Consider the following 26,061-nt stretch of genomic DNA (forward strand, 5'->3'; position numbering starts at 1 on the left):
ATAAATGACTATATTAACATACTATTAATTAAATTTATCATCCACTTAGTAATATCTTTGATTTTGTAATTATAAAATTTAATTATTCATATTTATATCTATATTTTTTAATATCCAATTTATATCCATATTTATTTAAAATAAATATAAATATAATTTTTTTATTCAACTAACATCCGTATGTTTATCTAAATTCAGCCTTACTGAGAATTTGCTTTGCGTTCTTTCATGGAAGGTGCCGGCAAAGACGAATTCAAAGTCTTTACCGTCAAAAATGAATTCAAAGTCTTTACCGTAACCCGACTTCGAAGTCAACCGCCATCCTGAAGAAACTCCGTCGAAGCGAGGCCGATATAATAAGCATATCTCCATCCGGCTACAACCCCACCGCCCCACTCTTAGTGCTTTTCGTGGCCGCGCCACCTTCTTGCCTCCTCTTCCATCCCAAGGTCTCTCCTGATATAGAGAGATGTGGAGATCGTTATTCTTCTTACTGCTACTAGCGAACAGGCCACTGCCAGAGACGCCAGTGGCGACGGCGGCGGCGGTGGGGGACGAGTGCCTGATGGACCTGAACTACGTCGGGACCTTCCCCTGGGACCGCTCCTACTGCCAGCCTCCCATGTCCAACATGACCAACTGCTGCACGACCTTGCTGAGCCTCTTCGGCATCGCTATTGGCCAACGTCTCCACCTCACCGGCCTCTTCCGCCTCCCCAACGCTTCCGCGTCCTCCGCCTGCCTCGCAGACTTCAGCTCCAACCTCTCCGCGCTCTCCCTCCCCTCCGACCTCGTCCACACCTGCTTCCCCTCCCCGCAGCGCTTCGTCATCACCCCCGACTTCTGCGCCGGCATCCTCAATCGCCGGAACTGGACCGCCAAGCTCGGCCCCTCCACCGCCATCGACTCCGCCTGCCGCTCCGACCTATCCGTCCCCACCCAGTGCTATGACTGCGCCAACGTCGGCGTCGCCGACGTCACCGCCCAGCTCACGGCCCTCGACGGCAACCCCTCCCACGCCACCCAGTGCTTATACCTCGCCGTCGACTATGCTGCCGGCGTCGCAAACCAGTTTGGCCCCGAGGACCCCCGTTCCGCCGGCTGCATCTTTGGCCTTGCCCTCTCCTCCGCTTCTCCTCCTCCCACTCGCTCCAAATCCCACACCGCCGCCATCATCGCCCCCATCGCCGCCGCCCTTGCCCTCGTTCTTCTCCTCTCCGCCCTCGGACTCTATCTCCGGCTTTCCAAATCAAGGAAAAAGAAGAGGCTTTCCAAGAAACAGGAGCAGAGCCCGAGATCGAGATCCCACACGCGTCCCAACACCGGATCCATCTTGTACGATATCGAAGAAATGGAGAAGGCCACGGATAACTTCTCTGAGAGGAATATAATTGAGCGAGGCGGATTTGGGGTTGTCTACAAGGGGACGCTCTCCGACGGGAGCTTGGTCGCCGTCAAGAAGGTATTGGAGCTGAACTTGGAAGGTGGCGACGAGAAGTTCCAGAACGAGGTGGAGATCATCAGCCACCTTCGTCACCGGAATCTGGTGCCCTTGAGAGGCTGCTGCATCACCAACGACGACGACGACACGGAGGAACCGAAAGAAAGGTATTTGGTTTATGACTACATGCCTAATGGAAGCCTCGCCGACCATATCTTCACCTCCTCCGTGGATGGCAACGGCTATTCTGGAAAAAAGAAGTCAACTCTGACCTGGCCCCAGAGGAAAAACATCATACTGGACGTGGCGAAGGGGTTGGGTTATCTCCACTATGGAGTGAAGCCGGCGATCTATCATAGAGATATCAAGCCCACAAACATTCTGCTAGACGGAGAGATGAGGGCAAGGGTGGCCGACTTCGGGCTCGCAAGGCAGAGCCGCGAGGGGCTGTCGCCCCTCACCTCTACGGTTGCTGGGACTCATGGCTACCTGGCTCCGGAGTATGCGCTCTACGGGCAGCTCACAGAGAAGAGTGATGTTTACAGCTTTGGAGTCTTGGTGCTGGAGATCATGAGCGGACGGAATGCCCTAGATAAGTCGGCGGAGTCAAACTCGGCGTTGATCACCGACTGGGCGTCGACGCTGGTCAAGTCCGGGAGGGCGGAGGAGGTGCTCGATGCGGCGCTGGCGAGGGAAGGTAACCCGAAGGGGATCATGGAGAGGTTTGTGCTGGTGGGGATATTGTGTGCCCATGTGATGGTGGCGCTCAGGCCGATGATCTCGGAGGTGCTGAAGATGCTGGAAGGCGACATCGACGTCCCGGCGATACCCGACCGGCCGATGCCGCTCAGCCATGGGTATCCTTTTAGTGAAGATGGCAGTATCACCGCTTCACCAGCTTTGAGTGCTTGTCTCCATCCTCAAGACATGCTCAGGTGATTGAAGGCTTTAAGTTGAAGGTTTTAAGTCGGCAAAAATCTTTACCACTCCGATATCGCCGACGCTTCTGCGACGCTTTGATTAGCGTCGGCGGAACTTTAACCGACGCTTACGATAAAGGTTATAAATAACGCCGAAAAAGATATATTTTTCTGTAGTGTTCCATGTTTGAAATTTAAAATGTCACCCTGTCTTTTAGATAGCCATTTAATATTTTGTCACTGGCCCTCGTGCACCACGAGTATATATGTATGCAGCAAGAATATAAATGTGTACAATACTAGTATTAGTATGTGCCATGCAAGCACAAATATGGGCAAAATTTGATGCCAGCACTACAGAAAAAGGTACATTTCCCGACGCTTTTTTCCCGACGCTAGGGAAAAGCGTCGGGATAGTTTTAATCAGCGCTAAATTTTACCGACGCTTTTTAAAAGTGTCGGTACATCTTTAGAATCGACGACGCTTTTAAGCGTTGCGGTAAGGTGGACCTACGACGACGCTTATAAGCGTCGTCGTAGGCCAATCCTTTCCAACCCTCTCTGCCTTAAAAAGTCTCGTCTCGTCTCCTCTCCTCTCCTCTCATTCAAAAGGGTCCCCATCTCCTCTCCTCTCCATCTCGCTTCCCGAGCTCCGATCGGCGTCCCCGAGCTCCGATCGCCTCTCCATCTCGCTTCCCGAGCTCCGATCGGCGTCCCCGAGCTCCGATCGCCTCCCATCTCGCTTCCCGAGATGGAATCGGCGTCCCCGAGCTCCGATCGGCGTCCCCGAGCTCCGATCGCTTCCCCATCTCACTTTCCGAGCTCCGATCGGCGTCCCGCGCCGACATTAATCCATCGCCTCCCCATCTCGCTTCCCCGCCACCGTCGACCTCGCCCTCCGGTTCCCTTCTTCTTCTCTCGTTTCTTGCATTTTTTGCTCTTGGCGCTTCTAGTATTTTGTGTTGATTTTTGGGGGTTTTTTCAGACGATTTCCAAAGGCCATAAGAACTACGATCTCATGTTAAACCTTCAATTGGGCATCAGGTAGATGACGCGGTGACTCTTCTTCCCTGAAATAGTGCCCACCAGACATTCGTGGTAATTGGATCGGGGAAGAGTTTTTTTTTTTTTTCATAATGATTTGATTTTGGGTTTCAGATACTCTGTTGGGAAGCCAGCTTCGATGCAGATGAGAGACCTCAGACCAGCAGATTTCGACCCAAGGGAGAAGTTTTGGACGAGGTTTCCTCCCGAGGGATCCAAGATTACTCCACCCCACCAGTCTGTCGAGTTTCGGTGGAAGGATTATTGCCCCATGGTCTTCAGGTAGCTTTATCTCATCCACTCGATATTGGAGACAATTTGATAGGCATAATCTGTATAATAAATCAGTTGTATCTCATTGAGTTTTTGTTACAATTCATTTGATTTGCTTTTTGCTTGATGTATGAAATGATTTTTTTTTTTTTTTTTGGATTCTGGCTTCCAGACACTTGAGAAAGTTGTTTTCTGTGGATCCGGCTGATTATATGGTCGCTATCTGTGGGGATGACGCATTGAGGGAACTGTCTTCGCCTGGGAAGAGTGGGAGTTTCTTCTACCTGACCCAGGATGACAGGTTCATGATCAAGACAGTGAAAAAATCTGAAGTAAAGGTCAAATGACTAATCTTTATTCTGTATGTTACTCTTGGTGCTTCTATATTCATATGTACATTTATCAAATGCTTTTAATCCTCATGAAAAATAGAACCTTAACTTTTTTTGCGTGTCGAATTACTGTAGATGCCCTTAGTTATGAAGATTGTCAAATAAGGACTCCTGAAGCAGATCCTTAATTGCTTCCATTAATATAAATGCAATTAGTAAAATGGGTACCTATAGGTGCAATATAACTTTTGATGTAGCTTAATAGTATGAGATTGCAATCTTGATGTGGAAATTAGCTACATTTGTTTTGCCATAGAAAAATGCTTAATGCTTCCAATCCTGTTAGGTCTACAAGTTAGAACCTGTTTGGTTTGTTAACTTGCTTTCAATTCAGATCTGATAAATGAAGATCACCTGGAACACCTGGAAGATTCACATACGCTGATGAAAGATCAAAACAAACTATTCCAGAAGCCGTTCCTGATGGTGCAGTTGTGCTTGGTACTCCTGTTGCCATGCTGCAGGGACCAAGGTAGTCTATCAGTGAGGATATGAATGTCTTATGACTGCTGAAGCAAAAGAGCACTATAATTGAATCCTTCCCCTTCCTAATTCTTTTCAAGTAGTATGCTGCGCTCTATTCTCCCCAATCAGATAGCTTTCTGAATGATGAATCATACCTCGTCCTTTATTCTTCCCTTCAGCTATCCATCATCACTTGGCACTTGACAAAAGTTGTTGACATCAAACATAAACAAGAATACCGATCGCTGCTACAATGAAACAGTGAACAGAAAGGAAAGAGAGAGGACAATCCATTGCACCAGAAGAAAACCAATCGAAAGAAAGGAAGGTGGAGAAGGAATCAATCCAGCAAGAGATAATTAAGAATCCTCCATGCTGTTGCTAACTGCACCGACAGGAAGTAGATCAGCAGGAGCAGGAGGTGGAGGAGGAGGAGACCAAATGGAGGCTGAGGTGAGCCTCTGAGACCAAATGGAATCAATCCAGCAAGAGATAATTAAGAATCCTCCAGCTTGTTAGGCCCGTCCTCCTCCACCCGGTACCCGTCATTGAAGAGCCCCAGCAGCAGCCTGGCCTGGAAGTGGTTGAAACAACTGATACCAACTCTTCCGAATCCCCTCCCAGTCATTGAAATGCCATGCTGCAGGGACCAAGGTAGTCTATCAGTGAGGATATGAATGTCTTATGACTGCTCTGGTTTTGTTTTAGCTTATTGTTGGTTGAAGCCTCGGCAGCAGAGGCTGAGGCAATTAGTTTTTTTTTAAAAAACAGGTGGCTAACGCCGACGCTTATAAGCGTCGGCTTTGAGTCTTTTAGCGACGCTTTTAAACGTCGCTAAAACGCGTCGTTCAAAACTGAGCTTTTAGCGACGCTTATAAGCGTCGGCTTTGAGTCTTTTAGCGACGCTTTGATTAGCGTCGGGAAAGTCTTGTTTTTGCCGACGCTTTCTCTTAGCGTCGGCAAAAATCGGACCCACGCCCACCTGCCCGACGTCTGATCCACGCTTTGGGGAGCGTTGGCTGGAATTTTGCCGACGCTTAAAAGCGTCGGTAGAGACCAATAAAAGCGCCGGTAAAAGTCACTATTCCTGTAGTGCAGCAGGATGCATATAAATGTTTGTAGAAATAAATGTATATATGTGTGCAAAATTGCTATAGGTGCATGCAAACAACATGTGAGGGCCCAGTCGATTGACCGGCTTGCACTTGCCTTAGGCCTGAGAGCCGACCCTAAGAGGTCAGGCCCAAGGCCAGTGTGCCCTGTGGCGATGCAGGAAGTCCTCCTCCGCTTCCGGCAGAAATCGGGCACTCTCAAAACAACCCGAGTTCTTCTAGAACTCGAAGGCTTCGCATATTTAACTTTCCTCCTCCTTAGATTTCCTTCATCGGAATCATCAAGAATATCCGCCGATTCCAAGCCCTCTTTCCAAGCTTGTTTCCTCAATTCCTCACTAAAAAGGGTTGTCGGAGGCTTCGCCGAACCAAAGTAAATGTTCCTCGTCTTGCTCCTCTTCCTTTCCTAGTGATTTAGCAAACTTTGCTTGAGTTTTAGCCGGCAAATAACCGAAATTGGATCCAAAACAGGATGCCCTATTTCGGCTCCCTTCTTTCGATCATGTCGCCGCTGCTGGCCGCCCTCCGCCTCATGTCTCCATCTCCGGCCGCCACCTCACTGGACCACCAAGTCCACAACCACCAGCCACCTCCTTCTTCCTCTGTTTTAGCAAGAAAGAAAAAAAGAAAGAAAGAAGAGGAGGAGAGAGAGAACCATCCCTCTCTTTCTCTCTCTTGTTTCCTCTCTCTTCTCTCTACTCTTCTCTCTCTAATTTCTCTCTCCTCTCTCCACTTTCGCTCTCTAGAATGTTCAAGAAATCTGAAGTCGGATTATGTCGATCTGATCTATGAACCCGAGTTGATCCCTGAAAAGAGACCTAAAACTGTCAAGTTGCTCGGGCTGCTTACTAGACCGATCACCACAGCTCCATTGAATGTTCTTGAAACCTTTATTGATAAACTATGTTGATTAATCTTGGCCCTGATTGAGTCCAATTTATTGAGCTAATCGTATAGACCTGACCCACATGAAACCACCGTACGTCTGGTAAAGACTACTTGTATTATTGTATTAAAGTCATCAATTAAAAATTAATTTTATTGTTAATATTTTGAATAGGTTTTGCAGAGTCGCCTAGCGAAATTTGACCACCTAAGATGAAAGAGGTATGTAAACCTTATACTCCTTACTAGTTTTTAAACTTGTAAGTAGATCTTACACTTCTTATTATTTTTAAATTTTTACTTATTTTTTGGTATTATAAAAATATAAAAATAGTGTTAAATATTGATGATATCATATTTTCTTAAAATCAAGGATCAAGCATACAATATTATGAAACTCCTAATTTATTGCGAAATAATAGTTCCATGATTGTTTTACCGTTAAACACTATCGATGAACTCTGAACTTCATATTTATGAAATTTGTATTTATGTTATGCAAAGAATAATTTCATGATTATTCTACTGTTAAATGCTTATTTATGGGCTATGAACTCTATAAAGTCATTTAGTGTTTTATTGACGTATGATTCAAGAAAATATGATTCAAGAAATATGACTTAAGAAAAATTATTTTAAGAACCATGGCAAAAAAGCTCTTAGATAGCTATGTATGACTCCTAAAAGTAGGATCGATCAACATCCAATTCCATACAACCCTGCCAAGTGGGTAAGAGTAGTTTGTAGACAAACCTACCAGTGGATAAAAGTAGTTGGCATATGACCTTGTAAGTGGGTAATAGTAGTTGGCAGACAAACCTACCAGCGGGTAAAAGTAGTTGGCATACGACCCTACCAATAGGTAATAGTAGTTGGTGTTTGTCGATTATGACCCCATCATAGGTATAATAGTGACCTTAGCATTTAGTCTGAGAGTAGTAATTTGATCAATGATATTATTAAATATTAAATAATTTATAGTTTTATTTATGTTGTACACCAGAAATCGTATTTATGAAATATGAATGATTTAAGCATGCATGATTGGCTTTATGATTTGTTTTAATATATTGTATTATGAAATGCTTTATTTTGTAATATCTGTTATTTTTTTTTAAATAATGCCTTAATATGCAAAAACTTATACTTCCTTTGGTAAAATAGTGAAAGGTTTATTTACTAACATACGTCGCTCATATACCTCTATTTTTTTCTCTCTCCAGACGAATAGGGTCGATAAGAATGAAAGATAGTCCAAGCTTGGAGTTCGCGCTAGCAAGCTTGGCGATCTACATAGCAGAGCAGAACTTTAGTTCTTTAGTTGATTATGAAATTATAGTTAGTGATTTTCTGAATAGTAAAAAATATGGGATTGGTTTTTATGTTTGAATTTAAACGCTCTGAACCAGTAATGGTTGCATTTAATGGATAATAAAATTGGATTTCTATTTATTCTATTATATTTGTAATGGATTTGAAAGCTAAATGTAATGTTGACTTTAAATTATTGTAGACTGTACCCCTCGGTAGCACGGCCATGTCATGCTCCAGTTCTAGGGCGTGACACAACAAATGTTAAATGTGTGTTGAAACCTGGTCATCATATATTGTCATTTTAGTTATATCTTTATGTTGGAAAATATGTCTTAATGTGATCAGTTGGTTTTAAAACAATTACAGTGGCTACCAAGAAGGTCATTCTCTTAGTTCTCCAAATGAGTGGTAAATTCCATATTTGCAATAGCAAATTGTACAAGGCAAATCAATTTGCCTACATAGCCTAAGTTGATATAAATAAAAGAGATAGATGGAGGGTTTAACTTTATCTTTACCTGATTAAAACTTAAATGAACAATATTCTTTCGAGCCAGTAAAATTTCTATACTGTATTTCAAATATTACAATGATCAAAATATATAGAATTTAATGTTATAACGATTAGCAGTTAATTAAAATTATTAGTCATGTCTAAATCTTCAAGAAGTTCAAATCTTAGAAACTAAAACAAGTAGGAAATCAGTCACTCGACGCTACCGTGATAGGAAACTACCTAAAAAAATTATTAAAAATGTGCCCAGAGCCATTTCCATTTCTCTCTACGCTTCTTCTTCTGTTACTCGTTTCCATTGGCTAACAATCTCCAACTGGCCAATATCAAAGCTGGAAACCAGTTTTAACAAAAACTTTTCTCTTTACACGTTTTGTTTACAGCAAAAAATTTCGCTCGCTGAAATATTTTTTTTCTCAAAGCTAATATCTGAAAATAAAAATTTTGTATTTTTTACTGACCATAAAAAATAATATATTATAAAGTAGCTAGTATAATTGGTTGAAAAAAATTTTGACAGAAAAATTATATAAATTATTTATTATGATGTTAATAAAAAAATTCTCTGGAAAAAAATATTCTAATTTTAAATCAGTAAAAATAAAAATTTTTATATTCTACATAAATTTTCTTTCCATAAAATATAAAAAATTATTTCTATAAAAAAATAGTTTTACATTTTTTTTAATTTTAATCAAATATAAAATATTTCTTCATTTTTAACCAAACAACTCTTTTCGTCCGAGTAAAGGGAAGGGGAAAATAGAAAAAAAAAAAGAGTACCCGACCCATCGCGAGACCCCTCCGGCCATCGCCGGGGCCCCGTTGCACGCCGCCTGGGTCCCCACTCCCTGCGTCCAATCAGGGCGTCGTCGGAGTTGAACACTGACCCTCGCCAATGATGAGGGCGATGAGTCCGATCGCCACCATCGGCATCCCCTCCCTCAAATCACGTTCTCTCGTTCATCTCTGCCGCGCCGCCCTCGTCCTCGTGTCTCTCCCGCCACCCCGTGACTGTAAGTGCGATTGCGAGTTGCGACTGCTGACCGGAACCCTTAACCCAAACCCATTCTTTTTGCTTCCCCTGCCTCCGACCCCTCTCCGGCGCTGAACGTCATCGCAAACCATGTTTTTAAACTATTAGTTTGGTGCGGGTTCAAGTTACTTATAATGAGTTTTAGGCTCAATATAACTAGATGATGTCTTCTCGTGTTGTTGTCGAAATCCGGCAAGCAATCTCTGTTGTGGGATTTTGTTAAAAAGAGTGTTTTTCTCTACATTCGGCGTCTTCCATAGTGCCATGACAGCCGAGCCAAGTTTGGTCCTCGGCTTCTATATATTTTATTTTAAACAAAAAAAAATTGTTCTCTTATTTTTTTATTAGTGTTTGTCCTTGTGCTTCTGAGCCGGCTAATCTTGTTTTGCATGCTATCAGAGAATATGTAGGGTTTTCTGCACAATATATGTTGAGCCAGAAGTATCTAGGCGAGATTAACTTGGTGCATGGCCAAACAATGTGCAGCTTCGATTAAATATATTTAGAATATTTTTTTAAAGCAACGGCTTGATTGTTGGTAGTTTTAACTTTTAAAGGTTATTATTTAGCAAGTTTCAGAGTTTGCAATAGTTTGTTGTGTGTGTGTTTGCATGTGCAAATATGTGGATTCTATTATAATTCGATATTTAAAATATGATGGCAAATTTCAGCAACATCAATATGATTATTTTCGATACCACATTTTTCTTTCATAAATTTTGCAATATGACATTTTATGGTATTTACAAGTTCGGCATTGCCAGCACGAAGTTTGCCCTGAGAAGGAGGTGTTGAAAATCATCACAAACTTCAGTACGTTAAATATCTTTTAAAATTATGAAATTAGTGCTAGTCCAAATTAGTTATAATGAGCCCTAGATTCAGCAGAGCTAAGTTTCGTCTTTAATGGGGTTGCCCGAATTAGGTAACTAGTTTTGTCAAGGAAATAGAGAATATATCCTACTAAAAAGAGAGTTTTCTTTTTGTCAAATTCTTGTGTGGCGTCCATATATTTTAATTCTCGTGAGGGCTAAGCCAAGTTCAGTCTTCGACATCCATATATTTTCTTTTAAATTAAAAGAAAAATTACTCTCTCCAATATTTTATTCTTCTCTTCCACTATTATCTTTTATTTTTTGATTGGCGTTCGTTCTTATGGCGGAGATGGACATGGTTCTGTGAAACCTGGGCAACAAGCCCCCCACCCCATGAGGGCCGCCCTACAAGGCCGTTGTCGCCCTCCTCCCAGACTTATTCGAGCTACTCGCCAAAACCAAATTCTCAGCTGGTATGGGTTCAAGGTATCTCCCGCATACTTGGGAAAGAGGCCTAGAATTCTCTCTTAGCTGAAACCAAGAGAAGGAATGTGGGTAGAGGAAGAAGGAAGCTATTCAAGAAGGGTTCTTGCTCTCTATTGAAGAGGGGTTCATCATGCTCATAAGCATCAAATCCACTAATCCGGGCTGATTTCTTATGCTCTTAGCTCCGTGAGAATTTTCTCTACGCGCCCCTGTCATCCATCATTGTTGGTGAGGATTTTCTATCCTTTTATTACTTGTTGAGGTGTAGCCTGCCGTCCTACAGTTTGTTTTTCCGTTGATGTTGTTTGCCTCTAGTTGAGAATAAACAAAGACTTCAAAGTTGAGCCAGGTTGAGTCTATGGCGGTCTGTCAAGCCAATTTGGCAAGGATAAATAGGTCGTGCATGTATGTATGTATGTATGTATGTATGTGTGTATATGTATATATATAAATTTGCCAGCTTTTTCCAACCCACTGAAGGACGAGCTCGGAAGACTCACCCGCTGGAGGACGCAAGCCTGGCATCACAACACATCACCCACGTGGTACATCTCCTTCCTCCGTGGTTCACTCCATCCTCGCTTCTTGCTCGTCGTTATCCATACAATTAGATCCTTCAAGTAATATAATACGAGTTTTTACGAAGATATTACTATTTTCTAAAATACTGAAGCAAATGACTTTTCTCAAAACTTTAGATATCCCCCGTTGTCGTGAGGTGACGACCTTGCGCCCATCCATTTGCCATTTCTTTATTTTCTCGGGGGCACGTCCACCCTGGCGGCTCCATGCCTCCATCTCCCCCTCCAAATTCCTTATCATAACATCATAGATTCCAACCACGAAACCAAACGAATGCACCCCAGCCACCCATACCCGGCCGCCCCCTCTGACCTGCGCGCCCTTCTTCCCCCATTCCACCCCCAAACCCCCCTCCTCCCATCTCAACAATAGCCAACTCCCTAGATATATCCTTCCTGGATTTTGATTAGAGATAGAGAGAGAAAGATGTGGGGATTGGTATTCTTAGGATTCCTGCTGGCCTCGCCGGCGGCGGTGGCCGCAGACGAGTGCCCGCTGGACCTGAACTACGTCGGGACCTTCCCCTGGAACCCCTCCTCCTGCGTCGCCCCGGTCACGAACATGACCGCCTGCTGCATGACGCTGCTGAGCCTCTACGGCATCGGCGTCGCTGAGCGCCTCCGCCTCACCGGCCTCTTCCGCCTCCCCAACTACACCGCCGCCGTTGCCTGCCTCGACGACTTCCGCTCCAACCTCTCCGCGTTCTCCCTCCCCTCCGACCTCGTCCCCACCTGCTTCCCCTCCCCCGAGCGCCTCGTCATCTCCCCCGACTACTGCGACGGCATCCTCTCCGCCCAGAACTGGACCGCCAAGCTAGGCTCCTCCACCGACCTCGACTCCGCTTGCCGCCCCGACCTCTCCGTCTCCACCCAGTGCTACGCCTGCCTCAACGCCGGCTTCGCCGTCGCTTCCCAGCTGACCGCCCTCGACGGCAACGCCTCCCACGCCACTAACTGCTTCTTCCTCGCCACCGTCTACGCCGCCGGTGTCGTCAACCAGTATGGCCCCGAGGACACCCGCGCCGCCGGCTGCATCTTTGGCCTCGCCCTCTCCTCCTCTTCTTCCCCATCTCGCTCCAAATCCCACGCCGCCGCCATCTTCGCCCCCATAGCCGCCGCCCTCGCCCTCGTTCTCCTCCTCTCCGCCGTCGGGTTCTATCTCCGGCGCTCCAGATCCAAGAAAAGGAGGAGCCTTTCTTCTTTAGACAACCAGGAGCGGAGCTCGAATTCCCGATCCCATCCCCGGCCCAACACCGGATCCATCTCGTTCGATATCAAAGAATTGGAGAAAGCCACAGGCTACTTCTCTCAGAGGAACCTCATCGGGCGCGGTGGATTCGGGGTCGTCTACAAGGGGACGCTCGCGGACGGGAGCTTGGTGGCCATCAAGAGGGTACTGGAGCCGGACTTGGAAGGCGGCGACGAGGAGTTCCGGAACGAGGTGGAGATCATCAGCCACCTCCGGCACCGGAATTTGGTGCCTCTGCGAGGCTGCTGCATCACCGACGACCACGACGACGTGGAGGAAGGGAAGCAAAGGTATTTGGTTTATGATTACATGCCCAGTGGGAGTCTCGCCGACCACATCTTCACCTCCTCCTCTTCTATGAATGGCAATGGCTATTCTGGAAGACAGAAGCCACCTTTAAGCTGGCCGCAGAGGAAGAACATCATACTGGATGTGGCCAAAGGGCTGGCCTATCTCCACTATGGAGTGAAGCCGGCGATCTACCATAGAGATATCAAGGCCACCAATATCCTCCTGGATGGAGAGATGAGGGCGAGGGTGGCGGACTTCGGGCTCGCGAGGCAGAGCAGGGAGGGGCAGTCCCACCTCACCACCAGGGTCGCCGGGACTCATGGGTACCTCGCGCCAGAGTATGCGCTCTATGGGCAGCTCACAGAGAAGAGTGATGTCTATAGCTTTGGCGTGCTGGTGCTGGAGATCATGAGTGGGAGGAATGCTCTGGATACGTCGGCGGAGTCGAACCTGGTGCTCGTCACCGACTGGGCGTGGACGCTGGTCAAGTCCGGGAGGGCGGAGGAGGTGCTCGAAGCGGCGCTGGCGAGGGAAGGTAACCCGAAGGGGATCATGGAGAGGTTTGTGCTGGTGGGGATATTGTGCGCCCATGTAATGGTGGCGCTCAGGCCGACGATCTCGGAGGCGCTGAAGATGCTGGAAGGCGATATCGACGTCCCGGCGATACCGGACCGGCCGATGCCGCTCAGCCATGGGTCTCCTTTTGGTGAAGGTGGCGCTTTCACTGCTTCGCCGGCCCTGAGTGGGTTCGGTTTCAACACTGGAGACATGCTCAGGTGATTGAAGGCTCCAAAATGTTGGGAGACATTCAGGTTGAAGGAATAGGAGATACATCAACTGTTTGTGCTCTCTGATTGTTCCTTTGAGCAATTCAATGATACAGGAAGGAATTGGTCTAAAATGGGAGTTGCAAGTGGGTACAAACTCATGGATCGTCTACAGAGGACAGGCTCCAATTCATCGAAGTCCATGATTTAAACTTCTCATTGTTCTAGTTTATAGTTTATCTTTCTGGTGAACCCTGATGAATTTGGTGGTTGTTCATAGTCTCAAAGATACCTCGTACCTTTATGTATTATAGATATTTGAATGTAAATGTTGGCTGTGGTGGTTCAAATTCGGCCTGAGGGTGACCACGCCAGAGAAGTTGGGGGAGCTGCCGGACGGGACGAAGAAGAGACGTTGCTCTCTACGCGCCGGTAGACCTGCACAAAGCCTCGCCGGTGGGGTTCCGGTGAGCGCCTTCCAATGATAAAGTTAGAGTAGATTTTTAGTGGTCCAGCCAAAAGTCCCCATAGAGTTACCTGATGAAGCTATTTATAGTCCTTGTAGAGATGCCTAGGATGCTGAGGTATAGCCCGTCCACATTATAGAAGAGATGGATTTTAGACAGATGGCGCGCAGCTAGTGCTTGCTTGGGGCGCACGGCGTAGGCCGTTCCTGTAAATGGTAAAACGTTGATAGGTGTGACAGGGTATAGTTGGAGCAGCATGGCGCGGTAAAAATATAATGTACGGCCACGTAAGTGGGTGTGGGCACACACGTGGATACGGTCATGGGCGAGGCCAAGCTTGATAAGAGGTCATGTCGTATATTTGGCGAGGTCGGCTTGGCGGGTGCTGAAATTGCCCTACCTTCCTCGATTCCGAGGTTTGCTCGGTAGAGCACCTCGAGCTCGAGGGTTGGGGGGCGTTGTTGGATGGGGTGCTCCAAACATGGCCGGAGTGTGTTGTCGAACATAAAGGCCGCCCCAAGCTCGGTCGGGGCGCATCGGCGAACATAAGGGCGCCCCAAGCTTGGTCGGGGCACATCAGCGAGTATAAGGGCGCCCCAAGCTCGATCGGGGTCCGTCGGCGAATATAGGGGCGGCCCGAGCTCGGCCGGGGTGCGTCGTCGCATAGTCCTGCGATCGAAGGAGCTCTTTGGCTCGTAGTTGATACAGCAGGGCGTTCCGAGCTCGGGCCCAAGACGTCATTATAAGCATCAAAGGAGATTGTTGCAGGTCGTGGCTGTGGAGAAATTCGGCCGAGGTCAAATGAGCCTTCGGTGAAGTCCGAGATCGGGCTGATTTTGAGCAGAATCGTGTTTCTATCTGGTCGGTGTTGTGGTCTGCCCGAGCGAGATGGAACGATCCCTTGCCCTAAGTAGGACGATTCATTTTGCCCCCCATCATCTGCAAATTTAAATTATTGGGACATTACTATATATTCATGGCTCTCCTCTTTTTTTCTCACTTATTCTACCTTTCTCTTCCTTTAGTAAGCCTGGGTTACTTCACTGCCTGTGTTTTATCTTGCATTTGAACATGAAACTTTTACTAAATTTACTAATTTGAGACTCAGAAGCTACAACAGCGAATCCTTTAAATAGTGAAACAAGTTCTGCATGTGGTGCACTAGTGCAGCAGCAGTACTGATGTCCATACAAGGAAGAAATTGCTACACGTCACAAACTAAACAAGGCGATGCAACCTAAGACTCCCTACCTGAGTGTGATCCTTTCAGAACAGTTTTACAGATGATGGAAAAGGTATTCACCACACACACACACACACACACACACACACACACACACACACTCTCTCTCTCTCTCTCTCTCTCTCTCTCTCTCTCTCTCTCTCTCTCTCTCTCTCTTACTGAAGCCAATGAAGCATCCGGTTGTAGTACGAATATATCCAGTATGGTCGGAAAAAATCAAATCTCAGAGCGCTCTAGACAGTTCCCTCTCTCGAACCCACAAGGCACCTCCGGAGTGACTGACTATATAGGAAGCCACCCAGTTCGCGGCCCCATTTAGCTCTCTAAAAATTTGCTTGACCTAGAGGGCCACGCCTCCACTTAACATAGTCTGAATGTTTCGAAGCAGTGAGTGGATCCCTCTACCATTGCTGGTACTATTCTGAATCTATTCAATCACAGTAGCCAAGTCTCTCTCGAGTATCACAGAGGAGGCCCGCAATACACATCGAGCATAGCCCATGCTGCCACAAGGTACCAACATAACTCTGGCAAGAAGCTCTGGGATGCCAGGCACGAGGTAGGCCTCGGATTTAACCCATGCTGTTTTTTATGTTCAGAAAAAAAAACGTTTTTTATGAATGGAAGTGATAAAAATAGAGAAATTTTGCAACTTGGTGCCGAATCTATGAATGCCTCTCTTTTAATTCAGGCACCGAGTAAATGTAGCCTTTGATTGTATTTCCTGTAGGACCTTGCTATCGTAACGAAGAACTTTGTTGCCATCAGTGGCCAGATTACACCATAACAGCTCCACTCCTATCTACCTCGTTGATATTTCTTCTACAACGGTTATCTAAAGTCTACATTATTTAACCTCAATCCAAGTAGAATCGACACCCTCCAATGGCTCATTATAACACCATTAGTAATGCTTATCTATAATCTTGGAATATGAACTACCAAACACCTAACTTTTAGGTTTTGATTTTGATTAATCCATGATATAAGATTTTTTTTGGAGCTCATTTCCACCAGAGCTATCGTCATTGTTTCAGTTGGACTTTAAAGCTCTTTTATCAAGAAATTGTTCAGGGTGTTGGCCATCACACTTGGATAAAACCACAAATTCCAAACTACATTGAATTTCCAGGTTTCAGTACACATCTTGTGAGATAATCAGCCCATGGAAAAATGTCGAATGCCTTGTTACTTCATTCAAGTGATCGCTGTACCATTTCAATTAGAATTTGGTGTTAAGAATACTGAGAGAACAAAAGCACAAGTAATCTCCCTAAATATGAAAAGTAAAACATATTAGCATCTGAAACCCAGAGAACCCAGCAAGTACCCAGAGTAAAATGGACACTACAGCTATTCATGAACCACCTACATTCAAATACCCTATATGCGTTAGTTGTCAAACAGATAAAAGGATACATTGTTGGAAAGAAACCATTCTCCCATGTAAAAATGATGAGCATACTAATCATGCATGAGTCGTTAAAATCATGAACTTTCAGCAATAATCATTACAGTGATGCAAGATGGTATGAAGAAGCACCCATTAAGTAATGCCAACAAGATTTTTTGAAGTTTGCTGGTCCTACTTAGGAGCTTGTGTAATCAAGGACCTGGTCTGGAAAACTAGTGCCAAACCTGAACTCTCACAGAATCTCACAGAATGTGAAAGGAAACTCTCCAGACACCACCACTCTGCTCATGGCTCCAAGCACACCTTTACAGAGCACCGTTGCAGGTAAACCTCAACCCATATAAATTCAAAATCAGATTTTTGAAATATGAAATTGACTCGAAGAGGTATTTCTCAAGACCATCATAGAAAATTGGCTTGCAGGAACTACCTGAGGGGTGAAAATGTTTCACAGAATTGCCTTTCCCTTTGTTTTTGACAGCTCTCATTTAAAAGGACCCAATAAGATCCAATGATCTGGAGTAAAACCCAAAATAGCAAAGTTCTAGCTAGTAAATGCAAAGATCATGTATCAAGAAGTTAAAATATTGCAACCTACAGCTAACATCCTAACTTCCCAAGTTGTTTACAGAACAGCCAAATATCAAAGGTCTTTGATTCACAACCACGCACAGACAATTCTTTCAAGGACAATCATAATTCGCAACACCATGTCCATGCCCAGTTTGAGAAAATACCATTTAGAGTTAAATATAGTTTCGATAACACACCAAAACCGCAAGAATGGAATGAGAAAAATAAATATATATCAAAAGTTTCGGTGTTTTTTTTCTGATAACCTATGAAAACACTTGCTTTGCCACGGTGTAATTGCTAATTAATATAGCAGCTCACAACCATTTTTGCTATGTCTTTTTTGTTGCATCTAATCATCTACTTTCTTACCTAATTGTCCTTTGGAGCAACATTTATTGAAATATAATGAACTAAGCTAGTACCCCTATGACAACCGCCATCTAAGGTCAGATCTTACAGAAGAATGGTCAAAGCCAAAAGCCATGGCAAAATCTTATATCAGTCCACAGCATACAAATAAATTTGAGCAAGGTCACATGCAAAACCAGCATTTCCAATGGTTTATCTTAATCCAGCTTATGACATAATGATCAATAAGTTTCGGGTCTCAAATATCAAATCATATATATGAACACAATCTCCACCAGTAATAGTCCATCATAAAAATATTTTCCTCTCACTTACATCAACTTTCAGCAACACATCTTCCAAGTACCAATTAAAGAAATAAAATATGTAACTTTTGAATTTATAAACTAAAACTCCATGCGGTTTAATATCTTCAACATCACAAGAAACCTAGAGGTCATAACATCAAAAGAAACCTAATTGGTCCACTGGTCATAACATCCATATGCATCAAAACTGAACTTTCTATTACATGAAAGTCATGTTATCTGTCGTTTACCTGATCCCCACATAAACATCATGTTGAGATTAACATGCTACGCCTGTATCTTGTTGTCTAGAAGTGAATCTACATTAGCAAATTTAAAGTGAATCTTATATGGATTCCAACAATATGTGATTAGAGTTTCAAGACAAGTATTATTGCTTAGCCTGCAACAAGTGTAGACACAACATGATTTTACACACATAAATACAGGTGACTTCTAAAATGGCATATCGGTAAGATACGATAGAGCTATAAAATTATGCAATCAAATTTCCCTGGTATCAAGAAAATACTCGCACATGGATAATAATTGCTTTGACAAACTCTATGACAGTAAAAAAAATATTATCCTTGAGAGTGATCAGTCTGGTGCCATTGGAAAAATATTTGTTTCATCCTCTTCTTTCCTACGCAACAGAAAACATTAAAACTTTGAAGCAGTCGTCAATCAACAAAATATCAGATATAGAAATATTATTCTCGTCTACTTGTAAACAAGAAATTGGCAGAGAAAACATTATATAATATAAGACATGTCATATAAGATAGTGAAATTACCCAAAACCTAATTACAGGTCTTATACATAATGTTCTATATCAGCACAATGATGCTAAGGTCTGTAATATGAATATGAATACCACATGAAAATCATTATACTATAACAACCTCCCGGGTATAATAAAGCTAAACCGGGCATCTATTAGCACATCATAATGAGTTCTTTTGCTGATTCAACAGAGGGGAAACAGAGAGAGTGCAGAAAAATACAAGAGTTAACAGACAATACATGTCTGCAGACAATTTAGCACCAAAAGAGAAGACCAACTAAACATAATGAGAACTTTTATATTAATTGTTCTCTTGCAAATTAGGCTGGATTGGTTGCACATGGAAGGCTAGTGGCATCTGGGATGCAAAATCCCGATCTTTTGGGGGATATCCAAGCTCCAATTCCCTTACATTTGCATCCATTGCCAATTCCTGGTGGCGCTGTGAAAAGAAAGATAATTATTTCAGTTATGAAAAAGAGAAAGACTGCTGAATTGCAAGTAATATCCACAATAAGCAGTAACTGCAATACATGATATGGTAACCAAGATGATGTTAACACTCTGACTGCTGAGTAATCTCACTACATGAAGCAACCTAAGTTATGTGCAGTGTAAGGGAGGCAGATGCAACGGAAACAAAGATGATGCATGCTAAAATGTAAACATGACCTTGATGCATCCATTATCTAAAACTTTCTAAGACAGTCAAATCATGGGCAAGAAATGATAGAATTTTAAAATAGTCATTCAGTTTAAGAATATGTACGTATGTACGTACATACATATGTACAAACGTACGTAGGTACGTTCGTAGGTACGTACATAGATACATTCACATAGGTATGTACGTAAATAGGTAACTTATGTATGTAGGTATGTATGCATGTATGTATGTATGTACAAAAGTATGTATGCACATGTATATACGAAAGCATGTATGTACATGTATGTACAAAAGCATGTATTTGCGAATGTACATACATACATATGTATGTATCTATGTATGTATGTATGTACCTGGCCACGAAAGTGGAGAGGTGGAGAGCCAAATTTCTAATAAGTAAAAAAAACTCAAAGTAGCCCTTTATTATCACTAAATACATATCACAGTTTATCATGATGCATCCAGTTTTGTTGTCCATGCATAAGAAGTGAATCCTTTGCATATAATTTGAAACTTAAAAAGCTCATCTGATTAAGGGATTACCAATAGATAAGTCAGATGTTTGTTCTCCTCTTCCAGCAATCTCTCCTGCAAATTATGAATTTAAACAACCATAGAAGTTTATCTAAATTATTAAAAGGAAAATAACAGACTGGGCAAAATAAGAGAACAGATTCATCCAGTCCTTGAATCATACATTTTTCTTGAGCTTCTTCAAGTACTCCATCTGTGACAATAAAATAACTAATAAATAACAGTCCCGTGCACATAGGAACCTCTCGCAGCATTTACATGATAAATCAAACACACACACACAAACACCTGCTTATCCCGAACTCCGATGAGACCATTCTGGAGGGCATCTTCAATTGGAATGAGTTCCTTTGGGTGCAGTGAGTTCAGATCCTCACCCTTCAAATGCCTAACGATCACCAGGCAGAAATCACCATTAAACACCAAATAAAACAAAATCAGACAGCAGAAAGAGGTAAAATAAATGAAAAAACAGTATTCCAAAATAAACCTCAGCTCGATCTGCATGTTGTCGTTCTCTTTCTTGATCCGGTCGATCTCAGCACTCAGATTCTGTAACAGAATCCCAGAAATTAATCAACAAATAGCTATGGTTCTCTTCTTTATCACTTCTTTCCATCTAAACATGAATTTATAACAACGCAAGAGGAAGAAAGACAAAAGAATAAAGCTTCTGAGAGGAATTTCCAGACGTTCGTAAGCCAGTTGCAAAATTTCTCCTTTTTGTCACTTCCATTCATCAAATTGGTTCTTCTTTTCAAATATACATTCTCTTATCGCTTCGTTTCAGCAATACATGAAACTAACACATTTGGCTCAGGTTCCCCAAGGGCTATTCACAGATTCGGCACCAAGTTGCAAAATTTCTCTTTTTTTATCACTTCCATTCATAAAAAAACGATTTTTTTTTCTGAACATAAAAAACAGCAAGCAATAGGGTTAAATCCGAGACCTACCTCGTGCCGGGCATCCCAAAGCTTCTTGCCGGAGTTATGCTGGTACCTCTCCAGCATGTGCGACAGCCTTCAATCCCATCAAATATAACGACAAAATGGTTAAAAGAAAAGGTAGAGAAAGAGAAAGAGACCGAGAGAGATAAAGGGGTGGGGGGAGTATTACGTGGCGGAGGAGCTGCAGTACTCGGACATCTTGCCGGAGCTGGAGAAGATGACGACGGAGACCTGGGAGTCGCAGAGGACGCTGATCTCCCTGGCCTTCTTGATGATCCCATTCCGCCGCTTGGAGAAGGTTACTTGCCGGTTGGTGGAGTTCTCGATCCGCTTGATCTCAATCTTCCCTCGCCCCATTTTGGTCGCCGTCGCCGCCGCCCCCCTCCCTCACCGGAGAACACCGAAGAAGGAGAGCAAGATGGAGAAGAGAGAAAGGATGGATGAAGGCGGTGGTGGTGAGATGGGGAGAAAGATATAGGCGGAGGGGAGGAGAGGAGAAGGGAAGAGGCTTCCATCTTGGGGAAGGGGAGGACATGGCTTTCGGGGTGGTTCAGAACCGTCCTCTGGAAATGGAGGGTTGTGTACTCGTACAAGTCGAGTTTGATCGCGAAAGAAGAGATATCTAAACCAAAAAAAAAAAAGAGAGAGACAGAAAGGAACGTGCTTGCTTATGCTGCTGTTTAAAAGCCCATGCGTTGTGGAATGATTACATCTGAACCGGAACTCGAATGCTGTGATAAACGTGACAAAATAAATATGTAGTTAATATGTAACTAAATATTATAAGTAAAAGTTATGCAGCAAACAAGCATAACAAAATTATGGATAAAAGTGGAATCCATCGATCTATTTTTATATTCAAATTTATTTAAATATAAATAAAAATTTACACATTCAACTATATTTATATTTATATTTATATTTATATTTATATTTATAAAAAAATAGATATGGACATCAATAGACAACTATTCGATTGGGTATCTGAATATTAGAAGCAAAAGTAGATATAATAATATCTATTCGATTCGGAAATAGATAGAAATTTGAGCATCCAATTAATGCATGTATCTATATTCATATCCGTAAAAAAAAAAAAATATGAATATAAATAGATACTATCCATATCAAAAAATTCAATTCTATATGTAATACTATTTAATTTTATATAGCACTCATAAACTTTTAAGAAAAATAATAACCATATTAATGTGCTATTAACTTAATTTTTCATCTACTTAGTAATATCTTTGATTATAGCCATAAAATTTAATTATCTGATTTATATCTATACTTTAAGTATCTGATTTATATATGTATTCATTTAAAACAAATATTGATATGAATTTTTGCATTCGACTAGCATTCATATCCGTATCTATATTCGTCAAATAAAATAACTATGGATATCCGATCTGATTTCAACCCTACCATATATTCGATTTTATTTGTAATTCTATTTAATTTTATGTAGCATATAATTTTTTAAAAAAAATGACCATATTAACATGCTATTAAGTTATCTTACATTTAGTATTTTTTTTTTATACGCCATGCAATTTAATTATCCAACTTATGTCTATACTTTCAATATCTATTTTATATCTATATTTATTTAAAATAAATATAAATATAAATTTTTCATGAGACTAACCTCCATATCTATATTTATATTTATTAAATAAAATAAATATAAATATAGATATATTGATATTCAATTTATATTCGATCCATTTTTAGCTTTACACAAAACAGCGTACTGCTGTTATGCAATGTTGCTCGCCTAATATTTTTTTTAATTAAAAGGGGTTGTAATATTTACCTTCTACTTAATATATATTTTCTACTATGCGGTTTTGGACCACGTCAAATGTCATTTATGAAACTGATTACACTGATCGATTCTGAAGGATGCATTAAATGTTTACACGTACAATAAAGTAAATTTATTACCACAACAAAATCAAATAGGCGAAAATAACATATTATATCATTATTTAAAATTATATACTTGTTTTCGCATATTTTGTTTTTAAGCTTCAAGGGAAGTATATGATACTACTGGAAGAAGAGGGAAGTGCAAGCATTGACCATCTTCTCACGTGAAAGTAAACACAAGGGAAGAACACTAAACATTGTGAATGAGATTGTTAACTTCCAGTATGACTGGGAAAATATTTTGATATAAGTAATAACTATTATAAGTTCAAGTGGTCCACTAATTGATTGAAGGAAAGAGCGGCGGTAAATTACTGTCATTATTATTATATTATTATTATTATTATTGATTGTAGAAAAAATAGTGTAGGAATTCACCATCCTTCTCTAGGAAAAATAAAATTACCAATTTGCATGATTGTTGCTAGTCTCAACCAAGCAGGTTAACAAATTACTACAGGGGATACAAATGCTTAGAACCAATAGCTAGTGAAATAAGGTGATGCACCTAAGTTTTCTTTCATAAATATATTGTTACAACTAAATACATCACTTTTGAAATCGTTGTGAAGATTGAAGAGAAGGGAGCATTGCCATTCATCAAATGCTCCTCTAAAAAACCTATGTGCGCACGCATGCAACCCTAAGCAAATATGAATATGATAACAACCTTTTCTTGCAAGTTTATTTAGGAAGAGTGCCACTGTGCTTATAAGATTACCTTTTGGTACATTAATACCTTGCTGTTTGTGCCCATTTTTGGGACTCCCACTTAGCTTTTTTATCAACCAGGGTTGCTTTCATCTTCTAGGAGCCCCCACCTTCTAGTTTTCTTAAGGTGAACTTCGACAACAGTGTTGCTGAGGAAGGATGCAGCGGGGGCGTGGGCTTTGATATCAGAGACCACAACACCAAACTTGTGGCGGCCGGAGATCGGCGGATCTTTGACACTTCTATCATTGGAGCTAATCATAGAGGTGCATGGAAGGGCATCTCGTATACGAGATATGTTCTTAGTGCGGCCTGCATTCACGTTGAAGATGACTCGACTATGGTGAAAGAGTGGCTTCAAGGTCGGCATAAAAATGTGGGGTTGGTAGTCGCTGCTCTACGACATACTAAGACTAGCGAGATGGTCTGGCTCTTTTCGAGCCACCCATGTCTACCGAAAGGTGAACAGTGCGACCGACTAGGTGTCCTCTTTTGCAGCTCATTATGCTGAAAGATTTTTTTGGGAGAACTAAGCGCCAACTTCTTCTCTCTGCTGATTTTTTTTTATTTTGTTGATTACACTTATACATGTTGCCAAAAAAAAAAAAAAAAAAGATGAAGAAGATTAGGAGGCTGTAGCTCTTGCTGCAATCCCTGCTTCCAAATGGGCACCGGCAGCGTGATGCTTTAGGAATTGTCGAGGCTCCACGTGAACCCACCTATCCTTATATATTATACTAGCAATTGGGCGCATGGAATGCATTTTCAGCAAATATAAAATTTTAAAATCATATTATACATAAATTGTAAAGAAAATATTTCTTTTCCCTTTTTTTTGTATTGTTAGTTTTAAGAATAGGATTTAGAATTTATTTGGATTTGAATCGAAGAGAGAAATAGGGCATCAAAAACTCCCTTTCCTTCAAGAATTAGTATTAGATTCCCAGTTTCCTTCTTTTATTTAAGAGGTAGGATTTTTTTTTCTAAACAATCATAATTGATGAAAATAATAAATAGAATTAAAATGGAATATTTAATTTAAATTGAGAAATATTTTTGTAATATAGCATACACAAACCTCCAACTGCCACGTATGATTGGAAACAATGAACAAAAATCATATGGAGCGAGCTAGTGTTTATTTTTAAAAAAAAAACTCGAAAGTTGAAATTTTCTCTTGCTAAAGAGGTCAACAAGTTTGTGATTAAAAAATTTATTAAAATATGAAAAAAAAATCGAACGCGAGATCCTCTATCTTTCTCGTCAAACCTCTTCATCCACTCATCTTCTTCTTCATCAAGCCATCGGTCTCATTCATGAGGCCTTTCTTCTCCATTCTAAATCTCTTTTTTCTCCTCCAAATCACTCTCTCTTTTTCAGAATCTTTGCATCTAAGAGTTTATGAAATCTAAGCAATGATATGTACATAATCTTTGCATATCAATTTATCTAGAGATGTATATTGGATCATTGCTGGATGTATATAAAAGAAGCTTATAGTATATATCAAAAAGTCAACGAATATGTATCATCTGGCCCATATAGTATATATCGGTGAACATAATACTCTACAAACTACGTATAAATTTGCTTGAAGATGTGTATTGGACTGGTAGACCACTAATTTACTATATATCGTGTATTCATATACTATATCGATTTACTTAGATATGTATATTGTTTTACTAAATAGCTAATTTATTTGATATACATTATGCAGCTATATACCGTATATCAGTAAAAAAAATATATTTTATAAATGAGGACTCTCTAATTTAGTATACCTTGCCTACCATTACTTCTTAGCTTCTCCCTTCCAGATTATGATGGGATTGTAGCAGAGGACGCCTTAAAAGGACTCTCTAAACCTCGCGGACCGCCGGTTTTTTAGGAGGAGGATATCCACTTTCCAGACCATGAGATGGAATAACAATATAGACCACAAGTAGGTTTTAACGACAGCATGACGTCACTTTCCATTTCTGAGGGCCACGGCGTGCAACGGACGGCAAATACGGCGAAGAGGCCCTGCCATGCTTGACACGTATCCTTCTGCTTTTTAAGGTAGGCTCTGCTCTTTATCAATGAAAAGTAATATTTTTTAAAAAATATATATTTCACAGATCTCCACAGTAAAAAAAATATTTTTTTTTTTGATAAATTCAATTACCCATCTCATGTAGCTCTAATGTGAGTACAACCCTCCAAATCATAGAAAAGTAAAAAGTACAACTATAGAGGAACGTCTGATGCACACGTCCAAAGCAAACCACCGAAATGCCGGGCGACAAAGGAGGCGACCCAGTCTGCTGCCCGGTTCGCCTCCCTAAACACATGTACCGTCTGAAAGTCAGCCATCATCTGAGTCATCCTGCGAGACTCTCGGATGAGGAGGTGGCCATCTCCAAACCGATCCACTCTCCGAATCCAATCAATCACCACCAATGAATCACCCTTGAGGTACATCCGCTCGGCCCTGAGTACCTGCCTCGCATAGGATACATTTTAGTTTTTTCTATAAAATAGAGAGAG

The 26,061-nt window shown here is 41.9% G+C and overlaps 4 protein-coding genes across 8 annotated transcripts; 3 read left to right on the forward strand and 1 right to left on the reverse strand.

Moving 5' to 3' along the window:
- The first annotated feature begins 421 nt into the window (after positions 1-421).
- On the forward strand, positions 422-2,380 carry LOC103702728 (probable receptor-like protein kinase At1g11050). Its single transcript, XM_039117490.1, has one exon. It carries the CDS (start codon positions 470-472, stop codon positions 2,378-2,380), a length of 1,911 nt encoding a protein of 636 aa, XP_038973418.1. The 5' UTR covers positions 422-469.
- A 578-nt stretch (positions 2,381-2,958) lies between these two features.
- Positions 2,959-7,988, forward strand: LOC120112979 (phosphatidylinositol 4-phosphate 5-kinase 1-like). 5 transcript variants are annotated; one of them, XR_005514633.1, is made up of 5 exons: positions 2,959-3,405; positions 3,520-3,687; positions 3,851-4,016; positions 4,405-4,542; positions 4,715-6,255. XR_005514633.1 is itself a non-coding variant. In XM_039133241.1 (5 exons), the coding sequence occupies exons 1-5, from the start codon at positions 3,113-3,115 to the stop codon at positions 7,783-7,785; spliced, it is 573 nt and encodes a 190-aa protein (XP_038989169.1). In that variant the 5' UTR covers positions 2,960-3,112; the 3' UTR covers positions 7,786-7,988. The 5 variants fall into 5 exon arrangements, 4 of the variants coding, with proteins under 4 accessions (XP_038989154.1, XP_038989164.1, XP_038989161.1 ...); XM_039133241.1 differs by lacking the exons at positions 4,405-4,542; positions 4,715-6,255 and adding an exon at positions 7,756-7,988 and having other exon boundaries at positions 2,960-3,262; positions 3,347-3,405; XM_039133226.1 differs by lacking the exons at positions 4,405-4,542; positions 4,715-6,255 and adding an exon at positions 7,756-7,988.
- A 3,500-nt stretch (positions 7,989-11,488) lies between these two features.
- On the forward strand, positions 11,489-13,935 carry LOC103702601 (probable receptor-like protein kinase At1g11050). Its single transcript, XM_008785092.4, has one exon. It carries the CDS (start codon positions 11,706-11,708, stop codon positions 13,596-13,598), a length of 1,893 nt encoding a protein of 630 aa, XP_008783314.1. The 5' UTR covers positions 11,489-11,705; the 3' UTR covers positions 13,599-13,935.
- A 4,811-nt stretch (positions 13,936-18,746) lies between these two features.
- LOC103702602 (agamous-like MADS-box protein MADS9) lies at positions 18,747-21,423 on the reverse strand. Its single transcript, XM_008785093.4, has 7 exons — positions 21,050-21,423; positions 20,887-20,953; positions 20,421-20,482; positions 20,219-20,318; positions 20,094-20,123; positions 19,940-19,984; positions 18,747-19,171 (listed from the first exon to the last, which is right to left on the reverse strand). The coding sequence occupies exons 1-7, from the start codon at positions 21,235-21,237 to the stop codon at positions 19,031-19,033; spliced, it is 633 nt and encodes a 210-aa protein (XP_008783315.1). The 5' UTR covers positions 21,238-21,423; the 3' UTR covers positions 18,747-19,030.
- Positions 21,424-26,061: the final 4,638 nt, after the last annotated feature.

Source organism: Phoenix dactylifera, chromosome 1 (assembly GCF_009389715.1).
Source record: "Phoenix dactylifera cultivar Barhee BC4 chromosome 1, palm_55x_up_171113_PBpolish2nd_filt_p, whole genome shotgun sequence".
Lineage (NCBI taxonomy): Eukaryota > Viridiplantae > Streptophyta > Magnoliopsida > Arecales > Arecaceae > Phoenix > Phoenix dactylifera.

Coding starts and splice junctions, on each gene's coding strand:
- LOC103702728 (XM_039117490.1), top strand. CDS start 470: ATGTGGAGATCGTTATTCTTCTTACTGCTACTAGCGAACAGGCCACTG.
- LOC120112979 (XM_039133226.1), top strand. CDS start 3,113: ATGGAATCGGCGTCCCCGAGCTCCGATCGGCGTCCCCGAGCTCCGATC. Junction 3,688..3,850: donor TATTGCCCCATGGTCTTCAG/GTAGCTTTATCT, acceptor TCTGGCTTCCAG/ACACTTGAGAAAGTTGTTTT. Junction 4,017..7,755: donor TGAAAAAATCTGAAGTAAAG/GTCAAATGACTA, acceptor TTCTCTCTCCAG/ACGAATAGGGTCGATAAGAA.
- LOC103702601 (XM_008785092.4), top strand. CDS start 11,706: ATGTGGGGATTGGTATTCTTAGGATTCCTGCTGGCCTCGCCGGCGGCG.
- LOC103702602 (XM_008785093.4), bottom strand. CDS start 21,237: ATGGGGCGAGGGAAGATTGAGATCAAGCGGATCGAGAACTCCACCAAC. Junction 20,483..20,886: donor TTTGGGATGCCCGGCACGAG/GTAGGTCTCGGA, acceptor ATTCTGTTACAG/AATCTGAGTGCTGAGATCGA. Junction 20,319..20,420: donor AACATGCAGATCGAGCTGAG/GTTTATTTTGGA, acceptor GGTGATCGTTAG/GCATTTGAAGGGTGAGGATC.